A 21,564-nucleotide genomic window follows, 5' to 3' on the forward strand; every position below is an offset into this window, starting at 1 on the left:
TTCTTTTTTAACTTATTTATTACTGTTTTTAAAAAAATAGAACTCTGTGCTCACAGCAGCCTGGGCCCACAGCTGCCTTAATGCCACTTCCCATCGCACAGCGCTGCTGCAGCCCGGCCTGCTGAGCAGTGCTTTCACAGCTGCTAGGCAGGGAGCAGGCATCAAGTGCTGCAGAGCTCACCTGTCACTGGTACCCAGGAAGGGGCAACTTCAGTCCTTCCTTGGCTTCAAAAAAGGTGTAGGAGAGGGTGATCAGGTTGACTTTGGCCATCTTAGGGTCCTCTGCAAACTCTGGGTCAATGTAGAAGAAGACAGGCATGTCCACCTCCTCTTGAGGATTTAACCTCTGCTCTTCAAAACAAAAACACTGCAGAGGAGAGGAAGAAGAACAAAGCAATGAGCAGAGGCTGTGGCAGGCTCTGCCCACAGGGAAGGGCTGCAGCTCAGCATCAGCTCTGGCTGCCTGCGCAGCCCAAAATGCTGAAAAATCATCAGCCGTGGCTGCAAGTCTCTGCCTCCTGTGTTACAGGACTCAGCTGGGAATGAAGTGCCCAGGCTGCAGCTCAGGGTGCCCAGGGATGTGGCTAAGGCCCTGTCCACAGAGACAGTCAAGACCTGATGTGGCCCTGGGCAGCCTGACCCAGGTGGAGGTGTCTGCTGAGTGCAGTGGGGCTGGACTAGATGAGCTTCGAGGGTCCCTTCCAGCCCAGCACTAGCTGTGGAGCTGTCAGCACCTGCCCCCAGTGTCTGTGCACTGAGCATGCTGTGCTTGGCAGCCACTCCAACTGGCCAGCATTGTGCCAGGCCAGGTTCAGGCTGGATGTTAGGAGAGAGCTGCTGTCAGAGAGAGTGATTGGCAGTGGAATGGGCTGCCCAGGGAGGTGGTGGAGTGGCTGTGGCTGGAGGTGTTGAAGCCAAGGCTGGCTGGGGCACTTAGTGCCATGGTCTGGTTGGTTGGGCAGGGCTGGGTGCTAGGCTGGGCTGGGTGAGCTTGGAGCTCTCTGCCAACCTGGCTGAGTCTGTGATTCTAAGGCCCTGATGCAATGTTCCTGGGAACACTGAAGAACCACTGAGGCAGTGTCACTGGGGAGATGAAGCTGTTCTCTTAGAGCCCTGGCATTGGGGTGAAAATGAGGGCAAGGAAGCCCAGGCACAGGCAAGTGTAATCTTTGCTCACTTACCTGGATTTTGTTGAAGTACTGCCCTGCCTCGAAGGGGATCACATTGTAGGTGGAGATGCCAGTTATTGCTTTGTCAGTAGGGTTCTTTGCTTTGTAAAATGCCAGGGCAGTCTCTCCTGGTACCACCTGTGTGAAGTCATTGCATGGTGAGATTTTAGCCCACTGCAGCCCCCTCAGACTTCAGCTGCCCTCAGTTCATTTTCCCTCCTGCTGTTCCCAGTTGGTCCCCTCGCTGCTTCACAACTACTCTGCTGACAGACCCTGGGCAGCACTGAAACCCTCACCCCTGTGGGCTGTTGTCTAAACCAGTTTGCCACTGAGCTACACTGGAACTGCACCTCGTGAGGTCTGCTCCTTGCGAGGAGCCCTCAGCCCTGCCCAGCCAGCACTGAACCCAGAACCCTGGGCTGGAAGTGCCGCAGGAGTGAGGGAACTGGGGGTGCTCTGTCTGGAGGAGGCTACGGAGAGACCTCTCTGCTCTCTACAGCCCTCTGAAAGGAAGCTGGAGTCAGATGGGGGTTGGGCTCTGCTCCCTCCTATCAGCTGACAAAGAAATGGCCTAAACTGTGCAGGGCAGAGTGGGGCTGGAGAGGAGGGAAAATGTCTTTGCTGCAAGAGTGGCCAAGGCGTGGCAGTGGCAGGGAGGCGGTGGAGTGCCCGCGCCTGGAGGGGCTCAGAAGCCTGTGGCCCTGGCGCCTGAGCACAGAGCAGTGCGGGGCTGGTGCCTGAGCTGGAGGCCCTGCAGGGCGCTTCCAACCCCAGCCAGGGCACGGCTCTGCCTACCGCGGGCCCGCGGTGCGCTCTGCAGACCCACGGCAACCCCGTCGGCTCCACCGGGTGGAGGTGGCGGGGGGCAGGCAGGGGGCGCGGGCGGGGGCTGTGGCCGGGCGGGGGCTGCGTGCCCGGGCGGGGGCTGTGGCCGGGCGGGGGCTGTGTGCCCGGGCGGGGGCTGCGTGCCCGGGCGGGGGCTGCGTGCCCGGGCGGGGGCTGCGTGCCCGGGCGCCCCCCGCCGCACTCACGTAGATCTCGCTCTGCTGCGGTCGGAAGCTCCACTGCATGCTGGCGTGCACGTCCGCGTTGAAGGTGACCTTGATCAGCCGGTCCCTCACCGGCTCCATCCTCTCGATCTGCTCCGAGCCGTGCCCCGCGCCCGCCGTGCCGCCCATGCCCGTGGCCTGCCGGGGGGCAGAGGCGGTGAGTGCCCGCGCCGGGCCCGCTCCCCGCCGCCGGCCGCCCCGCGGGGCTCCCCGGTACCTGGCAGTAGAGGCGGTAGAGCGGCACGGCCGCGTAGGACATGCCCACCATGCCCACGGCGGCCGCGGCGATGTAAGCCAGCGTCGAGCGGTTCCGCCGCCGCCATTCCTCCTCCTGCCCGCGGGTGAACGGATTGGAGCTCCGCTGCCCGCGGGCTCCCCGCGGGGCCGCCGCCGCCGCCCGTCTGCCGGCCCAGAGGCCGTACCGAGCCTTCCCCTCCGGTGGGGGTAGGGCCCTGCCCAGCAGCAGCGCCCGCAGCGGCCCCGGCGCCGGGGGGAGCCGCAGCGCCCGGCCGCAGCCCCAGCCCCGCCCGCACAGCCCCATGGCCCCCGCGGCCGCCGGTGCGGGCGGCTCTCGCGAGAGCGGCGCCAGCCGCGCCCCGCCTCCCGCCGCCGCCTCCTGACCCCGGGCCGGGGCCGCTGCCGCGGGGCAGCACCGTGTGCCAGCGCCGTGCGCCGCCTGCCCGCGCAGCTGCGGGAGCGCCGCGGCGGGGAGGGAGCGCAGCCGCCCCGGGCGTTCCCGCACCAGAGCGGCGCTGAGGCTTGTCTTGTCCCTGCCCCGCGACGCCGCTCGGGCGGTGGTTTGCGTGCCGAGGTAACTGTCGCAGCCCGTGGGCCCGGCGGGTTTCTGCACACCCCTGTCGCCGTTCTCCGACGGGCCCCGCAGCGTCCCGCACCGAGCGGGCTCCGGCGAAGCCGGTCCGGGCGGGGCCGTGTGGCGGCAGGGCCAGTGAGGAGCGCCGCAGCGGGCGAAGGGAGCGGTTAAGCGGCCGTGAGCCGCTGATACCGCAGAGGGTTAACGCGGGGCTGGAGCGCAGCGGCGGGGGCCGAGGCGGGTAACGTCGCCGTTGTGCCCCGCTCCCTGCGGGCAGCACACGCGGCTGCCCTCCTTTGTCTGCCCGCGGCTCCCGCTCGGCCGCGCTGCCGCTGCGGGCTGCTGCGGCGCTGCTTCGTTTCAGGTGGCACTCGTCCCTCCGCGCCGCTTCGTTGTTGCTAGGCACGAAGGCGGCGAGGTGACCGAGCGGCGTTTGCCGCCAGCCCGAGCTTGGGGCAGCAAGGCAGGGAGGCGCAGCACAGGCTGGGCTGCAGCGGTACAGCTCTTAGCGCAGCCTGTGCCAGAGCTTCATCGCTTCTTAATGAAGTTCCTTCTCACGTTTAAGTGGCACTTGCTGTGTTCGGGTTCGTGCCTGCTACCCTTTGTCCTGTCCCTAGGCACCGCGAGCAAAGCCTGGTGCCATGTTCCTGGCCTCCATGCTTCAAGTGTTTCGAAGTGTTGATAAGATTTCCTCCCCTCCACCTTCTCCAGGCTAAAAAGGCCTGAGTCCCTCGGGCCCCTCATCATCTCCAACAGCCCTGTCCTTGAGCTGGGGAGCCCAGAGCTGGCCCCAGTACTACAGATGAGCTCCAGAATTCACTCTCTGTACAGCTCTGGTCTGGCCAGCCCCAGAACCAGGTGAGAGACCTTGAGTGCTGTGTCCAGTTCTGGGCCCCTCAGTTCAAGAGAGATGTTGAGGTGCTGGAAGGTGTTTGGAGCAGGGCAGCAAGGCTGGGGAGGGGCCTGGAGCACAGCCCTGTGAGGAGAGGCTGAGGGAGCTGGGGGGGTGCAGCCTGCAGCAGAGGAGGCTCAGGGCAGAGTTCATTGCTGCCTGCAGCTGCCTGCAGGGAGGCTGTAGCCAGGTGGGGTTGGGCTCTGCTGCCAAGCAGCCAGCAGCAGAAGAAGGGGACACAGGCTGAAGCTGTGCCAGGGCAGGTCTAGGCTGGATGTGAGAAGGAAGTTGTTGGCAGAGAAAGTGATTGGCACTGGAATGGGCTGCCCAGGGAATTGGTGGAGTGGCCATGCCTGGAGATGTTGAAGCCAAGCCTGGCTGGGGCACTGAGTGCCATGGTCTGGTTGGTTGGGCAGGGCTGGGAGCTCTCTTCCAACCTGGCTGATCCTATTCCTATCCTATAGTAGGTTACCAACACTACAATGCCAGCAGAACCCCCCAGCAGCTGCAGTCCCAATGGTGCATTGCACAGCTGCAGCCCAGGCTGCTGCAGGGCCCCGAGGGGCAGAGCTGGGTGCGTTGCTGTCAGTGCCCCCCATAAACACTGTGCCCATTTCCAAACGTGGCTTCTCCTTTTTTACAGCAGTCCTTACCCTGGTCACAGCCCTACCTGCCACTGCTTTGTGTGTCAGGATGCTGCATCTGGAGCTGCTGATAAAGTCGTGCAGCTGAGAAGATGGCCAGTGGAGATTCCGAAACACACACAGACCAAAAGTGAGTATTTCTGCCCCCACCTTGCAGGGATGCAACCTTCCCTGGGCTGCAGTGTGAGAATCCTTCGGAAGGATCTTGCTTTGATGGAAGTCTTAAAGCAAAATGCCTTTGATAGTGAAAGAGCCTGGAGTAGCATCTTAGAAGAAGCTCTTCCAGCAGCAGTGAATGTACACAGAAAGGGCAGGAATGGCTCTGGAGCTTGTCATGGAGTTGGTCAGCACTCGGTTTGGACTGGTTTTGCAGAGAGCAAAGCCCAAGTGGGTGTTCCTTGCTGCACCTGCAGCTATGAAGAGGTGTTTGTAAGGTGTATCTATATGCACATAGCAGGAGCACACAGTGGCAAGGCTCTGGGCTTGTGGGTGCCCTGAGTTAATGCAGCCTGCTCTTGCCAGCCCCTCTCCCCCCCACACAGATGGGAGGGAAGATAACACAAAATAACCCCTCTGGGTTCAGATAGAGTTGAGTTTCACTGGCAGGAAGGTGAAGCAAAGTGCAGAAGCAGCAGCAAGCTCCCTGCACTCCTCAGCCCAGCACCCCAAAGCTGGAAGCAGCAGCTGGCACAGGAAGCCTCTTAAGTTCCAACCTGAACTTCAAGCCCTATGGTCATTGGCTCCAGCCAGCACTTCACTGAGCAGCAGTGTGCCAGCAGCCTGGGACCGAGCAGCAGTAGGCAGACACTGGCACAGGTTGCCCAGGGAGGCTGTGGATGCCCCAGCCCGAGAGCTTCAACGAGGTTTCAGTGAGGAGGGCACAAGTGCATGTGAAGTGCCAGTTCCTGTGCTCTGAGGATGGCAGCCCTGGGTGGCTCAGCCACGGGGGAAAATCATAGACTCAAGCAGGTTGGAAGAGAGCTCCAAGCCCACTCAGCCCAACCTAGCACCCAGCCCTGCCCAACCAACCAGACCATGGCACTAAGTGCCCCAGCCAGCCTTGGCTTCAACACCTCCTGCCACGGCCACTCCACCACCTCCCTGGGCAGCCCATTCCAATGCCAATCACTCTCTCTGACAACAACTTCCTCCTAACATCCAGCCTAGACCTGCCCTGGCACAGCTTGAGACTGTCCCCCCTCGTTCTCTTGCTGGTTGCTGTTCCAGGCCGGGCTGGATGAGGCCCTGAGCAACCTGGGCTGGTGGGAGGTGTCCCTGCCCATGGCAGGGGGTTGGAACTGGGTTGGAACTTGAAGGCCCCTTCCAACCCATCCCATTTCTGAATCACTGTTCCAGAGGCAGTGCTTTGCAGAGGTGAACATGAAAGGTTCACACAACTGCACCTCAGCCATGGCATGCTGGGAGGCTGTCATCTTCCATGCTTATTCATGGATTTGGATGTCCTGGGAGACAGGAATGTCCTTGGATGCTACCTAGGGTTTACCTGAGCTTTGAATCATACCTTTCTTCTCTGCACAAGCGCTCAGCCTCCAACCTCTGGCGCTGCTGCACAGGGACAGTGCTGCTCCAGCTTCTTGCTGTGTTTCACAGCTGCCATCTGCTGCCACATGTTGTCTTTTCATCTTTCTGACTACCCAGCAGAAGTATTGGCTCATTGGCTGTTGGTGAGCTAACCACCACAGGGATATGGAACAGGAAATACCAGCAAAGGTGTTTCAAGGCGCTGCTGGTTTGGGATAGATGGGGATGAAGTACAGGACACAGCTTCCTCTTGGCTGTGGCCCTTGGTATAGAACCACAGAATGGTTTAGGTTGGAAGGGACCTCAGGGATCAGCCAGTGCCAACCCCCTGCCATAGGTCACTCAAGGCCTCATTCAACCTGGCCTTGAACACCTCCCTGGGCAACCTGTGCCAGTGTCTCACCACACTCACTGCAGAGAACCCTTTCCTAACATCCAGTTCCAATCTCCCCTCTGCCACTTCAAACCCATTCCTCCTCCTCCTGGCATTCCCAGACCTTGTCAATAGTCCCTCCCCAGCCCTCCTGCAGCCCCCTTCACAGCCTGCAAGGCCACTCCAAGCTTTCCTGGAAGCCTTCTCCTCTCCAGGCTGCACAGCCCCAACTCTCTCAGCCTGTGCTCAGAGCAGAGCTGCTGCAGCCCTCTCAGCATCTTGGTGGCCTCCTCTGCACTGGCTCCAACCCTTCCATGTGCTGCTTGTGCTGGGGGCTGCAGAAGTGCCCCCAGGGCTGCAGGTGGGGTGTGAGGAGAGGAGAGCAGAGCCAAGGGGCAGAATGCCCTCCCTTGCCCTGTGCCCACACTGCTCTGGCTGCAGCCCAGCACAGGCTTGTGTCTGGGCTGCACTCCCACTGCAGGCTCCTGTGGAGCTTTCCACCAGCCCAGACCCCCAGGGCCTGTTCCTCAGGGCTGCTCTCAGCCATTCCTCACCCAGCCTGCAGCTGTGCTTGGTTCTTTCTGGAGCAAACTGTAATTAGTCTGAGTTAGTGATTTTATAGAGCCCTGTTTGAGGATTCCTGGATCTTTCTGGAGCAAACTAATTAGTCTGAGTGATTTTGTAGAGCCCTGCTTGAGGATTCCTGGATCTTTCTGAGCTAAGCTGTAATCTGTGGTCCCCTGAGCATGTTCTCAGAAGGCAGAGAGCTCACAAGGGAAGCAGTGATGCCAATTTTCTGTGTGTATCCTTTAGAAAACCCTTTGGAGACAGCGCAGCAGCAGGGTTTGAAGATGAGTGCCATCACACAGCACCTACAGGATAGCCAAGGGATCAGGCCCAGCCAGCATGGGTTTAGGAAGGGCAGGTCCTGCCTCACCAACCTGATCTCCTTTTATGATCAGGTTCCTGCCTGGTGAATGTGGGGCAGGCTGTGGATGTAGTCTGCCTGGACTTCAGCAAAGCCTTTGACACTGTCTGCCACAAGAAGCTCCTAGCCAAGCTGGCAGCTCATGGTTTGGACAGATTCACTCTGTGCTGGATCAAGAACTGGCTGGATGGCAGAGCCCAGAGAGTGGTGGTGAATGGTGCCACACCCAGTTGGCAGCTGTCACTGGTGGTGTGCCCCAGGGATCAGTGCTGGGCACAGTCCTGTTCAATATCTTTATTGATGACCTGGACGAGGGGATTGAGTCCAGCATCAGTAAGTTTGCAGATGACAGCAAGCTAGGAGCAGGTGTTGATCTGTTGGAAGGTAGCAGAGCCCTGCAGAGGGGCCTGGCCAGGCTGCATGGGTGGGCAGAGGCCAAGGGGATGAGACTGAACAAGGCCAAGTGCAGGGTTCTGCACTTTGGCCACAACAACCCCAAGCAGCACTACAGGCTGGGGCCAGAGTGGCTGAGAGCAGCCAGGAGGAAAGGGACCTGGGAGTACTGGTAGATAGTAAGCTGAAGATGAACCAGCAGTGTGCCCAGGTGGCCAAGAGAGCCAATGGCATCCTGGGCTGGCTCAGGAGCAGTGTGGGCAGCAGGACAAGGGAGGTTCTTCTGCCCCTGTGCTCAGCACTGCTCGGGCCACACCTTGAGTGCTGTGTCCAGTTCTGGGCCCCTCAATTCAAGAAAGATGTTGGGGTGCTGAAAGGTGTCCAGAGAAGGGCAACAAAGCTGGGGAGGGGCCTGGAGCACAGCCCTGTGAGGAGAGGCTGAGGGAGCTGGGGGTGTGCAGCCTGCAGCAGAGGAGGCTCAGGGCAGAGCTCATTGCTGCCTGCAGGGAGGCTGTAGCCAGGTGGGGTTGGGCTCTGCTGCCAGGCAGCCAGCAGCAGAAGAAGGGGACAGAGGCTCAAGCTGTGCCAGGGCAGGTCTAGGCTGGATGTTGTTAGGTAGTTGTTGTCAGAGAGAGTGATTGGCATTGGAATGGGCTGCCCAGGGAGGTGGTGGAGCCAAGCCTGGCTGGGGCACTTAGTGCCATGGTCTGGTTGGTTGGGCAGGGCTGGGTGCTAGGTTGGGCTGGGTGAGCATGGAGGTCTCTTCCAACCTGGTTGATTCTATGGGGAGGCACAAGCAGCCTTGGGGTGAGTCCAGGAAGCTGAGCACTGCTCAGTTCCCTGGGAGGAAGGGATGAAGGAGCAGGGATGAACAAGTGCCGTGTTCCTAATAATTGCTCTTGTAAAAAGAGGAGGGAGCTTAATGCTACTTTATATCTGCTTAAGTTGTTCAGCAGTTTGGCATCTGTGGCTGAATACAAATAATTGTGGCTTTTTACTAATGGCAGTGAGCAGCCTGGAGCCATGGATTTAACCGGGGGGGGTGGTTCTGTAGCAGAAAAGGTGGTGCTGGAAACAGGGAGATTTGTCTGGGCAAATCTTGCTGAGGCTGATGGCACAGGTGGAGCTGCACCGCTGCTGGAGAAGGGCTGCTGGGGCTCCAGCCCCTGTAACCCTGCCCAGCCCCCATCTGCTGGCTGCGGCGCCTCAAAGGTCAGAGCAGTGACAGCAGCAGAGTCGAACTGAGCGAGGAGAGGCTGCCAGGGGTCAGAGTCTCACCTTGGAAAGGCTGTGAGCAGTCCAGCTGATGCCAGAGCAGTTCTTCGTGCTTCCAGCCCTGGGAAGCCTGCTTCGTGTCCCCTCTTCACTGATCTGCTTCTGAACATGGGGGGGGGGGGGGTGGGGGTCACTTTGCCCCCCTGCCCCTCTCGCGTGTGCAGACTGCAGGCTGTGGGGACACAGCTCTGTGCATTTGTTGCCTGTAAGCAAAAAGCTTTCCTGTGAGCTAAGGGAACCACAGCCGCTGCAGCCTGAAGAAGCCAGAGGGTGGCTAGGCTGAGCCCCTGCTTTCTGGCACGGCAGTGTCCTGCCGGGCAGCTCCAGCCCCTGGCAGATGCTGTCTCGCCGCAGGGTTTCTCCCTTCCTGCCGCAGAGCATTCACCTTTCTATCGAGCCAAGCCCCGAGTGGACGCCCAATGTTCAGGGCTCGTTTCCAGCGGCAGGCTTTGGGAGGGCGTTCAGACAGCGGGGGAGGAGCAGGAGTGCATCTCCTGGTGCCAGCCTGGCAGCGGCAGTTCAGTGCTGGGAAAATCCGCTTCTCCCTGCCGGCCGTGCCCCGGGAGAGTCAGCGGGCAGCAGGGGTGGCTTTCCCCTTGCCAGCTGGAGAACCCGGGTGGGTTATCCTCAGTGTAACGGGAGCAGTTCCTCCCTTTGGCTTGCGCTCACAAACCCCTGCCCTCTCCAGAGACAGTCTCTGACCTGAGCCCTGCGCCGCCCTCTGCCTGTCGCCTGCTGCGGGTGCATCCCAGGCGGCATCCTGCCCGCAGCGCACACTGGCAGCGCAGTGGCGTTTGCCTTCCCCTTCCCTGGCTGGGTGTCCAGCAGCCGGCTGCGGAGGCTGCTTTGCAAAGCCGGGAGCTGCTGCTGTGCGCCCTGCCTGGGGGCTGCCCCCGGAGGAGTCGCTGGAGGAACAGGAGGAAACGATTGGAATTGTTTCACTTGGCCTCAGCTGCTCGGTGCAGATTTCATCATCCCCACCTGTGGCAAGCGCTACTAAATGTTCTCTCCTTTGCCCTGATCGGGCTTTCAAGTTGCTGCCAAGTGCCACGGGAGAGAGCAGAGGCATCACCTGGCGAGGTGCCCCGGCCCGGGTGACGCAGCGGCTTGCGAGTGGATTAAGCAGGCAGAGCCTCTCCTCGCCAGCCCTGCCCAGAGCCTTCGCCCAGCCGATCTGCAGCCCTCCAGCCTGCTCGGGCTGCCTAGCCTGGCCCTGCTGCTGTCCTGAAGCATGTCCCTGCTGTCGCCGGGGGATGAGGAGGAGCCCGAGCGCTTCGATGGTCTCTCTCTCCTGTACTGGTATGCTCAGCCTGCCGCCGGCCACTCTCGGGCTGCCTTTGGGGGAAGCAAAGAGCCTTGCCGAGCTGTGCCTGCTCCCAGCTGCTTTTCACGGGGAGCCAGGAGTTTTGGTGGAGGATTTTGTTAAGCAGTGTCTGTTTTGAAGGGGGGGAAGGTATGGTGCTCCCCTCGATGAGCCTAGAGAGATGTGTTGGTGCACAGGCAATCCCCTTTCACTCTCAGCAGTGCAGAGCAGAAGAGCATCTGGAGCTGGCTCTTCTGAGAAGTCTAGAAGATGTAAACTGAAGGGCTGGGGAGCTGCTTTGCCTCTGCTCCTAGAAAGTGATAGGGAAGAAAAGTATAAAACCCTTCAAGTTAACTTCCCAGCAGTGCAGATCAGAGTGTCTGGAGCTGGGTGTTCCAGGCTGGTGCAAAGATGGAAAGCAGAAAGCTGGGGAGCTCCTAGAGAGCAATAGAAAAGCAGTATCCAACATCCCATTTTAATTGCTTTCACTGGGACAGCCACAGCAAACTGCACAGCCTTGGTCTCAGCACTGCAGGCTCCAGCTGGAGTGTTGGGCTGAGCACGGCTCAGCCTGGCAGAGCTCAGCTGTGCCTCTGCTGGAGCCTTGCTTGTCCGTTTCATCTGCTGCCCCTCCCCGTGTGCCGAGAGCTTGCTCAGGAGGGGTTCCTGCGTGGCTTCCCCGGGAGCCAGCGCTTCCCGTCGGGCTGCCGATGTGACCTCCACCTCTGCCTGCACAGAACGCTGCCCTTGTGCTCTGTGAGCACCGTGCTGAGCTGTGGGAGCCTGTTGAGCAGATCTCTGATGTCTGGGGGGGAGACTCCAGCATAGAATCATAGAATCAACCAGGTTGGAAGAGACCTCAAAGATCATCCAGTCCAACCTATCACCCAGCCCTAGCCAGTCAACTAGACCATGGCACTGAGTGCCTCATCCAGTCTTTTCTTGAAGACCCCCAGGGACGGTGCCTCCACCACCTCCCTGGGCAGCCCATTCCAATGGGAAATCACTCTCTCTGTGAAAAACTTCTTCCTAACATCCAGCCTATACCTACCCTGGCACAACTTGAGACTGTGTCCCCTTGTTCTATTGCTGGTTACCTGGGAGAAGAGGCCAACCCCCACCTGGCTACAATGTCCCTTCAGGTAGTTGTAGACAGTAATAAGATCACCCCTGAGCCTCCTCTTCTCCAGGCTAAACAGGCCCAGTTCTCTCAACCTCTCCTCATAGGATTTGTGTTCCAGGCCCCTCACCAGCTTCGTTGCCCTTCTCTGGACATGTTCCAGTACCTCAACATCTTTCTTGAATTGAGGGGCCCAGAACTGGACACAGTACTCAAGGTGTGGCCTGACCAGTGCTGAGTACAGGGGAAGAATAACCTCCCTTGTCCTACTGGCCACACTGTTCCTGATGCAGGCCAGGATGCCATTGGCTCTCTTGGCCACCTGGGCACACTGCTGGCTCATCTTCAGCTTACTATCTATCAGTACCCCCAGGTCCCTTTCCTCCTGGCTGCTCTCCAGCCACTCAGTCCCCAGCCTATAGCGCTGCTTGGGGTTATTGTGGCCAAAGTGCAGAACCCTGCACTTGGCCTTGTTAAATCTCATCCCATTGGCCTCTGCCCACCCATCCAGCCTGTCCAGGTCCCTCTGCAGGGCTCTCCTACCTTCCAACAGATCAACACCTGCTCCTAGCTTGGTGTCATCTGCAAACTTACTGATGCTGGACTCAATGCCCTCGTCCAGATCATCAATAAAGATATTGAACAGGACTGGGCCCAGCACTGATCCTTGGGGAACACCACTTGTGACTGGCTGCCAACTGGACGTGGCACCATTCACCACCACTCTCTGAGCTCTGCCATCCAGCCAGTTCTTGATCCAGCACAGAGTGAATCTGTCCAAACCATGAGCTGCCAGCTTGGCTAGGAGCTTCTTGTGGCAGACAGTGTCAAAGGCTTTGCTGAAGTCCAAGTAGACTACATCCACAGCCTTCCCCACATTCACCAGGCGGGTAACCTGATCATAAAAGGAGATCAGGTTGGTGAGGCAGGACCTGCCCTTCCTAAACCCATGCTGGCTGGGCCTGATCCCTTGGCTATCCTGTAGGTGCTTTGTGATGGCACCCAAGATGACCTGTTCCATGACCTTGCCTGGCACTGAGGTCAGGCTCACAGGTCTGTAGTTTTCTGGCTCCTCCTTACGACCCTTCTTGTGTATGGGAATCACATTGGCCAGCTTCCAGTCTTCAGGGACCTCTCCAGTGAGCCAGGACTGCTGATAAATGATGGAGAGTGGCTTGGCCAGCTCAGCTGCCAGCTCTCTCAGCACCCTAGGGTGGATCCCATCCGGTCCCATGGACTTGTGAGGATCCAAGTGACTTAGCAGATCCCTTACTGCTTCCTCATGGATTAGAGGGGGACTGTACTGGTCCCTGACTCCATCCACCACTTCAGGAGTCCAGCTGTCCTGGAGACAACCTGTCCCACTAGTGAAGATTGAGGCAAAGAAGGTGTTAAGCACCTCTGCCTTTTCCTCATCCTTTGTCACTCTATTCCCCTCTCTATCTAACAAGGACTGGAGGTTGTCCTTGGCCCTTCTCTTGCTATTCATATATTTAAAGAAACACTTTTTATTTTCCTTGGCAGCTGTGGCCAGCCTGAGCTCCAAGTGGGCTTTTGCCTCTCTAATTTTTCCTCTACAAGACCTAGCAACCTCCTTGAACTTCTCCTGGGACACCTCCCCTCTTTTCCAAAGGTGATACACTCTCTTTTTAATCTTTAATTCCTTCAGCAGCTCCCTGCCCATCCAGCCTGGCTGCCTCCCTCGTCGGCTCATCTTCCGGCTCAGTGGCACTGCCTGCTCCTGTGCCTTCAGGAGTTCTTTCTTGAAGCAGGTCCAACCTTCCTGGACCCCTTTGTTTCTAAGGGCTATTTCCCAAGGAACTTTCTGAATTAGTTCCTTAAATAGGCTGAAGTCTGCCCTTCGGAAGTCCAGTGTGGAGGTTCTGTTGATGCCCCTCCTGGTTTCTCCTGAATAGTAAATAATGCGAGATAAACATTAGCTGGGTGCTAAATCCAGGGGGGTTAAAGTGTTACAGCTCTGTTTAGTTTATTACAGCTGTGACAAGCAGCTTGGCTTGAAGATGCATCTTTAAGTTACAGGGGGGGAGAGGGGAGAAAACCGAACACCAGATGCCAGCAAGATGCAAACTGCTGCCCAGATGCAGGGCGTTTGAAGAGCCTGCTCTTTGCTTTTATGTGATGAAGGAATTTTAGCTGATGTCGTTGCAGGGATTTAGTCTTAAGAGCATACACAAAACCCAGTGTGTGCCCCAGGTGTCAGCTCTTTCTCCTTGGTGATGGCAGCATCCTGAGCGCTGCTGGAGGTCTCTCCTTCCTCTCCACTCTGAGTTACTGGTTTGTGTATTGCCTGTACCCGGGTTTGGTTACCTGCCTGTGGATCCTTCCCTCCCCAGAGCCCTGGGCCTAGGTTTGGTTGTATTCCACCATCGTTTTACATGGTGCTGCCTGAACAGGTTCTCTGTCTTCTGGGCAAGCCTGAACTTTGGAAAGTCTGAGATGTGCTTCTGCAGACTCATGTGCAAGGTGGGGAGTGACATCTGTGCTCTTCTGAGCGGGACCACAAACTGCTCTGTGGGAAGTGCTGAGCCAGGAGCAGAGCAGCAGCAGCAAGAGGCGAGACAGGAAACAGCAGAGTCGTTGTCTCCTTGTTTTAAAGCTGGGGTACCCGTTTGGAGTGTGCAGAGGTGGGCAGGAATCAGGACAGACCTGTGAAGAACGTGACTGGCATGCTGCCTGTCAGCCTCAGAAGGGTTTTCAGTCATAGCAGTACCAGCTAGCAGTACAGGGTGCTCTGCCCTGTGCTGTAGGAGCAGCAGGGTGAAGCATTTATCCTTCCTTTCAGATGGGGGCTGAAGTAGAATAGAATAGAATCAGCCAGGCTGGAGGAGAGCTCCAAGCTCAGCCAGCCTAGCACCCAGCCCTGCCCAACCAACCACACCATGGCACTCAGTGCCCCAGCCAGCCTTGGCTTCAACACCTCCTGCCACAGCCACTCCACCACCTCCCTGGGCAGCCCATTCCAATGCCAATCACTCTCTCTGACAACAACTTCCTCCTCACATCCAGCCCAGACCTGCCCTGGCACAGCTTGAGACTGTGTCTGCTTGTTCTTTTGCTGGCTGCCTGGCAGCAGAGCCCAGCCCCAGCTGGCTACAGCCTCCCTGCAGGCAGCTGCAGACAGCAATGAGCTCTGCCCTGAGCCTCCTCTTTTCCAGGCCAAGTAGGAGCAGTTTGGTTCACTTCAGGCTTAACAAAACATGCCTGCTGCTCAGGGCCCCTGGATGCACCAAGCAGGCTCCATCGGTGCTTTGAGGCCTGGCAAACAAACACTTCATCAAGCAGCACAGTGCAGAGCAGAGGGGTTTGGGGCACAGGCAGCTGCTTGTTTCTGGAGATGAGTTCTAGGCCTGTTCTTCTGGCCAAGCCTTTCCACAGCCAAGGTTTGCAGGTTGGGGTTTGAGCTCGTGGAACAGGTGCTGCTTTTCAGAGCAAGTTGCTTATCCCTTCCTTAAAAACTGCTCCAGTTTCCTTGTACCAAACCAAAGGAGCTGCTGATGATCCTTAGAAGCTGGATCTCATCTGGTGCTGGAATTCAGGAGTGTGGGCACCCTCTGGGTGTCTCTCTTCCCTCTGGCACCACAGCTCCAGTGCCATGGCCCCTGGTGCTTGCAGCAGTGCCCGTTTCAGGCGTGGAGTTCAAGCTGTGTGCTGGATTTGGCTGCGTGGGAGGATTTGGGTCACTGTGTCCTCCACTTTGATCTTCTTTTCCCCACTGCTAATGAATTCTGGTAGTGCCACTGCACTTGCCCATCGTGCTCTAGATACTGCACCTCCCTGTCTAATATAGAACAAGATGTAGGTCACAGCAGGAAGACCTAAGTGGTGCTTCTGCTGCTTTGTCTTCTCTAGAAGGGGTCAGAGGAGCCTGCTCCAGAACCGGTGGAGACGATCGAGGGGGATCCGGGTTGGGAGGGATTCCTACCACTGCCTTCTCTGTGCTCACACAGCTGTAGATGGAGGCTTCAGAGCTCTTTGTTTTACTCTGCACTCTCCTCTAATTCTTCAGCATTATCAAGTGCCTTCAAAATGCTAACCTGGCTTGAGACAATTCCTGGGGCATCCCAGGAGGGAACCCAGGGGAGCAGCAGGAGACTTTGGTTCAAAGGAGCCTTCTTGCAACCAGAGAAAGCCAACAGTGTTGAGTGAAGAAATGGGAGACTGGGGGGGGAAATAAATGCTCCCCAATAACCCCGGGGTTCTGTGTCTGCTGCCTCACAGAGCATTTCTGTCTGCACTGCCTCCGCGGTGCTTTGCTTTCAGTCTTCATTGCCTGGCCTGAGGCGTTCTGGCGTTGTCTTGACTAACTGCTAAGCTGGAGCAGGTTGTGGGATTTTGTTTCTATTTCATCATAATCCTTTTGCTGGAAATAAAGTGGGAGTCAGCCTGAAATGCTCTGGGGGGGGGGAAGGCAGGAAGCACACAGCCTTTTTTCTGCCTTGCTGCCTTATGCTTGTTGCGAGGCGATCGAGGTTTCACCCAGGGAAGGGGTGGGGAGGAGGTAGCAGTACTAAGCTGGGGTTTATTTGTGTGAGAGTTCACAAGATGGGGACTGTAATTTCTCCTCTGTTAAAACAGCTCTGTGTAACCTGTCTGTAATTAGAGGCTTCATGACTTCTCTTTTATTCCTCAGGACTATCATGGGCCCCCACGGAATCAATCGAGCTGTCCACCGCCTTTCTTTCTCCGACTGTCAGGATGGATTAGGTAATGAGCTGGCTCCTGGTGATGCTCTTGGTGCTCCTGATGCCAGGCTGCATGAGGCTGTGGGCAGCCTGCTCTAGGGTAGGATGTCCCTGCCCATGGCAGGGAGTTTGGAACTGGCTGCTCCTTGTGGTCCCTTCCAACCCTGACTGATTCTGTGATGCTCTTCTTTCTCTTGATTCTCTCGGCAGCAGGTAGCATTCTCTTGGTCCCCTTGACAGCAAAGGGCTGCAGCAGCTCTGCTGTGAGCACAGGGCTCAGGGGCACCTCAGAGCTGCTGCCAGGGCCTGAAGGGAGCCTGCAGGAAGGCTGCAGAGGGACTTGTGCTGAGGGGGTCTGAGCCAGGCCAAAGGGGAGTGGTTTGGAGCTGAGACAGAGCAGGGTGAGAGTGGAGCTGAGGCAGAAGTTGTTGAGTGTGAGGGTGCTGAGAGTCTGGCACAAGCTGCCCAGGGAGGCTGTGGCTGCCTACTGCTTGGAGGTACTCAAGGACAGGTTGGATGATGCCTTGAGCAAGCTGGGCAAGTGGAAGATGTCTCTGCCTTTGGCTGGGGGTTGGAGTAGATGCTCTCTGAGGACCCTCCCAACCTGAGCCATTCTGTGCTGGTTGAGAGCAAACCAAGTCTAAGAGCAGCTGCAAGGCAACCCCAGGTCTCGCTGGCAGCAGCAGAGGCTGAGCTGAGCTGGCTTTACCTGTCAGTCCTTAAGTACTGGAAGTGGAATAACCAATTCCTTGCTTGTTTCTTTTGCTTGTTCTGCAGGAGTTAAAATCATTGGAGGTTACAGGGCACAGACAGCAGAAGATTATGGGATTTTCATCAAGAGAATCCTGCCTGGAGGCGTTGCTGCTGTAGACAGTAAGTTGTGTTGTAGCTCTCCTCACAAACACACTGCCTGTGAAAATCTGTCACAGAAGCTTTGGTCTGGCCCTGTGGGTGAGGCAGTTTAAAACAGGATGGTTTGGTCAGGATTTGGGATGTTGTGGCTGACTGTGAGAGAGGAACCAAACTTGGAACCCTTCATGGAAAAAGATTTAATGCTCTTGGCCCTGGAAAGTGCCATTCTGGGATCCTGGGGCTGTTGATGTGTCAGACGTGGCCACAGCAGCACCTGCTGGCTTGGCTCTGTCTGAGGAGCAGAAGTCAGCTGCAAGCTCATTGCACAGCTGTGAAAGGGCAATTCCAGTCCCCCAAATGTTTGTGACTAAGGCAGGCAGCTGAGGGGCTCAGTGGCTGTTCTGTAGAGCTGAGGCTGACTGGCAGTTATTGGCCTCATCACAATGATCAGTTAGGGGCAGCTGCTCAAAGCCCTGGGGGTGGTTGTTGCATTCAGGAGGGGCAGGCCCTGCTCAGCTGCTGGGAGGTGCTGACTCTCTCCCTCTGCCTTTGTCCCTTCCCGGTGATGTTATCCCAAGGCCGTTTGCTGGCTGGGGACCTGATCCTGGATGTCAATGGAGAAAACTTGGTTGGAGTCACCAGTGAGAGGTATGTTTGTGCTGCTTGCTGAGCCTGCAGCCAGCTTGGAGTGTTACAGGGAGCACTCCTTAGATGTTGTTGGCCACCAACTGAAAAAGCACAGCTCCACTGGGATGTCCTTGGTGAATTTCACAGTCACACAGGCTGGAAGAGAGCTCCTTGCTCATCCAGCCCAACCTAGCACCCAGCCCTAGCCAGTCCACCAGACCAGGGCACTAAGTGCCAGTTTCTCCTATGCAGTGCCAGCCTAGCACCCAGCCCTAGCCAGTCCACCAGACCATGGCACTAAGTGCCAGTTTCTCCTATGCAGTGCCAGCCTAGCACCCAGCCCTGTCCAATCCACCAGACCATGGCACTAAGTGCCAGTTTCTCCAAGTGCCAGGCCTTGGTGTGCTGTTGTAATGACTGCACCAGGCCAGCTCTTCACGAGGTGGGTTAGGGAGTGTAGGTGCAAGCAGCACTGAAACACAGTTAAACTATCAACATAATTTCCCACCTCCCTGTTAGCTCAGCAGCAGTGAGTGTAAGTGGCACAGGTGACAACAGGCACTGCAACAGGGCAGTGAAGGAGAAATAGTTCAGCACACTGTTGGCTGGACCCTGGAAGCAGCTCCCAAGGGCAGCCATGCAGTCCCCTGCACTGGGCAGGTTTCAGACTCAGCTTGCCAGGGTGCTGAGCCAGCTCAGTGCAGCTGCACCACCACCTAAGGAGGCTGGGCCAGGTGGGCCTTGGGCTCCCTGCAGGCTGGCACTCTGGGATTCTGTGGTGAGTGTGTGGGATGGTTTCTGTAGCTGCATCACCACAGTGTGGATGGCAGAGGGAAGTGCCAGGTGGTGGAGCAAGCCTGAGCAGCTCCTCTGGTGCAGGCTGGTCATAGTGAAGGAGATGCAGGGAGGCAGTGGATGGAGAGAGGGCAGGGAAGGGGAGCAAGGGCAGGGGCGAGGAGGCAGGGAAGGGGAGAGAGGGCAGGGAAGGGGAAGGGCAGTCCCAGTTTATTCCCATCAGCAGGCACAGATGCGCTCAGTCTTCCAGGGCTTGGTTCGGGTGATGCTGCTGGCAGTCCCTCTGCCTGGCAGAGTGATTAGCTACATGAAGCCAGTGTCCACTTCCCTGCTCTCTCAGCACTGCTCACCCTGTGCTGCCTGCCAGCACCTTGGAGCATTTATCTGGCTGCTTTCCCTCTCCCAGGGCTGTGGACATCCTGCGCACAGCATCGGCATCCAACCACATGTCCCTGCTGGTTGCTCGAGATGAAGAAGCAAAGTAAGAGACAAGGCAAACCTTGGTCTGACCTCAGAGCTGATGGAGCCAGGCTGCATGCAAGGCTGGGGGGTGGGCTTGGAGGGTGCTGCAGGTCAGTGTTGGTGGCAGGATTGCAGCACACCACACTTTCCCATGTAGTGTTTGACCCCAGTTCATGCTGAGCTGATTTGCACCGATGAAAGCAGTGAGGTGCAGCTGAATGGAGAGGTCTGGAATGTTCTCTTGCATTGAAAGCTCTTTGCTATGGGCATTTAGGCACTGGCCACGTTTTAGAATGATGCACCCCCCCCAAGGAGTTCATACAAGCACCACAGAGCTGCATCCTTTAAGCTGCTCTGCAAAAAGGCAGCTCTGGGAGCTGGTTGCCCTCAGAAGTTTGCTTTCCAGCCTCTAATGAGCTCTGAATTAGTTAGGACCAGGCAGGTTAAACAGTTCACTGCAGCAGGTGGCCCAGAGCAGGGCCATTATGAGGACTTCTCTCTTCAGTATTGCTTTCAAGTTAAGCTGTTTAAGCATCTAAACCAATACTGCAGGGAATCCTCAGAGCTGCTGGCATCCAGGACTTCACATCCCAGGAGGAGATGGATGTGGTGTAAGCATATTTGATAGTCACTGCAGCAGGATCTGCTGTGGTTTGCCTTGCCTGGGCTGTTCCCCTGGCAGAGTAATCTCTGCACAAAGGAACTTCCTCCCAGTTCCTTCAGCCTTTTGTCCAGTTTAAGCCTCCTCCTTCTGCTGCTTTATTTCCCTCTGTTTCACAGGCATTTCAATGTCTCTCTAGCCTCCCAGCTCTCCTTTTTCAGGCTGCCTGGGTGTATGTGAGGTCCACCCTTAATCTGCTTTCACCTAGAGCACACTGACCTAGTTCCTCTAGCCTCCCAGAGTAATGAAAACCCAGCAGGGTGGCCTGGGCAGGATTTGCCACTGCCTGCAGGCCTGGGGTTCCTTGCCTGGGACTGTGCCTTCCTGCTTCCACTTGCACTCAGCTGGGGTCCAGTCTGGGCCCTGGGTCTGGCACTGACTCATGGAATCAACCAGGTTGGAAGAGAGCTCCAGGCTCATCCAGCCCAACCTAGCACCCAGCCCTGCCCAACCAACCAGACCATGGCACTAAGTGCCCCACAGAAACACCCAGGTTGGCAAAGCCCCTCAGGATCACCAAGTCATAGACTCAGTCAGGGTGGGAAGGGACCACAAGGAGCAGCCAGTCCCAACCCCCTGCCATGCCCAGGGACACCCTACCCTAGAGCAGGCTGCACACAGCCTCAGCCAGCCTGGCCTCAAACACCTCCAGCCATGGGGCCTCAACCACCTCCCTGGGCAACCCCTGCCAGCCTCTCACCACTCTCCTGCTCAACAACTTCCTCCTCACCTCCAGCCTCACTCTCCCCACCTCCACCTTTGCTCCATTCCCCCCACTCCTGCCACTCCCTCACAGCCTTAAAAGTCCCTCCCCAGCTTTTTTGGAGCCCCCTTCAGATGCTGGAAGGCCACAAGAAGGTGCCCTGGGAGCCTCCTCTGCTCCAGCCTGCACAGCCCCAACTCTTTCAGGCTGTGCTCACAGCAGAGCTGCTGCAGCCTCTGAGCATCCTCCTGGCCCTGCTCTGGACACTCTCCAGCATCTCCACAGCCCTCTTGTCCCAGGGGCTCCAGAGCTGGATGCAGGACTCCAGGTGGGGCCTGAGCAGAGGACATCCATAGATGTCCTTTTCAAACAGAGTGCACCCAGCAGATCCCAGCAGCCCTCTGCAGTCACTGCAGCTGCTTGGGAATTGCCTTCCCTCCAACCAGTTCGTTCCAGTCCTCTCTCTGATTCTGCAGTACTCTTTTGCTGCTGGTTGTGGCTTACCTCATCCTGGGTTATTTCTTTCAGGCTGTGTCACTGAGCTAATCCTAGCTCTGATTTTCATCATCTTCTTTTCCCTTTGAGTGAGGCTGCACACACTCTGAGGTGCATCAGGAGGGTTTGGATTCCCCTCTTTGCAGCACAGCATGTACATCTCTGCCTCTTCTTGGGCTTTCTGCTGAGAGCTTTTGCCTTTTTTATTATTATTTTAATGTTTTAAATTTTATTTTAATTATTTTTTTAAATGATTATTTGATTATTGTGATTAATTCTGGATTTCATCAGCTGGGCCTTAAAGAAGCCCCACCCCAGGGCTCCTCAGTGGGAAGCACAGCAGCAGGTTTCAAAAGCTGCATCTGAGCTAACACCAAATCCTGGTCTTTTACTGCCACAGGAAGGAATTCCATGACCTGATGGATAAGTATGGCTCTCACAGTGACACCAACTCTGCAAAGACTTCTCCAACGTTAGCTGGTGAGAGCTTGCTTCCTAGGCTGGCATTCTCCCACGTGGCAGCTGTCTGGAGGAGCAGATCTGCTGCACTTAAACCTCCTTTTGTGTGTCTGTGGAATACAATCATAGAATCAGGCAGGGTTGGAAGGGAGCACAAGGAGCAGCCAGCTTCAACCCCCTGCCATGCCCAGGGACACCCTACCCTAGAGCAGGCTGCACACAGCCTCAGCCAGCCTGGCCTCAAACACCTCCAGCCATGGGGCCTCAACCACCTCCCTGGGCAACCCCTGCCAGCCTCTCACCACTCT

General features: G+C 57.2%; 2 protein-coding genes across 4 annotated transcripts in view; one reads left to right on the forward strand and one right to left on the reverse strand.

The window, feature by feature from the left end:
* Nucleotides 1-2,760, reverse strand: LOC135179117 (cytochrome c oxidase assembly protein COX11, mitochondrial). The gene is made up of 4 exons (XM_064150499.1): nt 2,436-2,760; nt 2,201-2,356; nt 1,182-1,307; nt 1-367 (listed from the first exon to the last, which is right to left on the reverse strand). The coding sequence occupies exons 1-4, from the start codon at nt 2,757-2,759 to the stop codon at nt 185-187; spliced, it is 789 nt and encodes a 262-aa protein (XP_064006569.1). The 5' UTR covers nt 2,760; the 3' UTR covers nt 1-184.
* Nucleotides 2,761-9,936: 7,176 nt separating this feature from the next.
* STXBP4 (syntaxin binding protein 4) overlaps nt 9,937-21,564 on the forward strand; it is a 76,050-nt gene continuing 64,422 nt past the window's right edge. For 2 of the 3 annotated variants that reach the window (XM_064150502.1, XM_064150503.1), the window contains exons 1-6: nt 9,938-10,375; nt 16,151-16,224; nt 16,980-17,075; nt 17,633-17,702; nt 18,883-18,957; nt 21,198-21,277. In XM_064150502.1, coding sequence (XP_064006572.1) covers nt 10,308-10,375; nt 16,151-16,224; nt 16,980-17,075; nt 17,633-17,702; nt 18,883-18,957; nt 21,198-21,277 — 463 coding nt within the window. In that variant the 5' untranslated portion in view covers nt 9,938-10,307. Of the gene's footprint in view, nt 10,376-16,150; nt 16,225-16,979; nt 17,076-17,632; nt 17,703-18,882; nt 18,958-21,197; nt 21,278-21,564 lie in introns of all 3 variants that reach the window. The other variant, XM_064150500.1, reaches the window with a different exon arrangement.

The sequence above is a fragment of the Pogoniulus pusillus genome, chromosome 11 (assembly GCF_015220805.1).
Source record: "Pogoniulus pusillus isolate bPogPus1 chromosome 11, bPogPus1.pri, whole genome shotgun sequence".
Taxonomy (NCBI): domain Eukaryota; kingdom Metazoa; phylum Chordata; class Aves; order Piciformes; family Lybiidae; genus Pogoniulus; species Pogoniulus pusillus.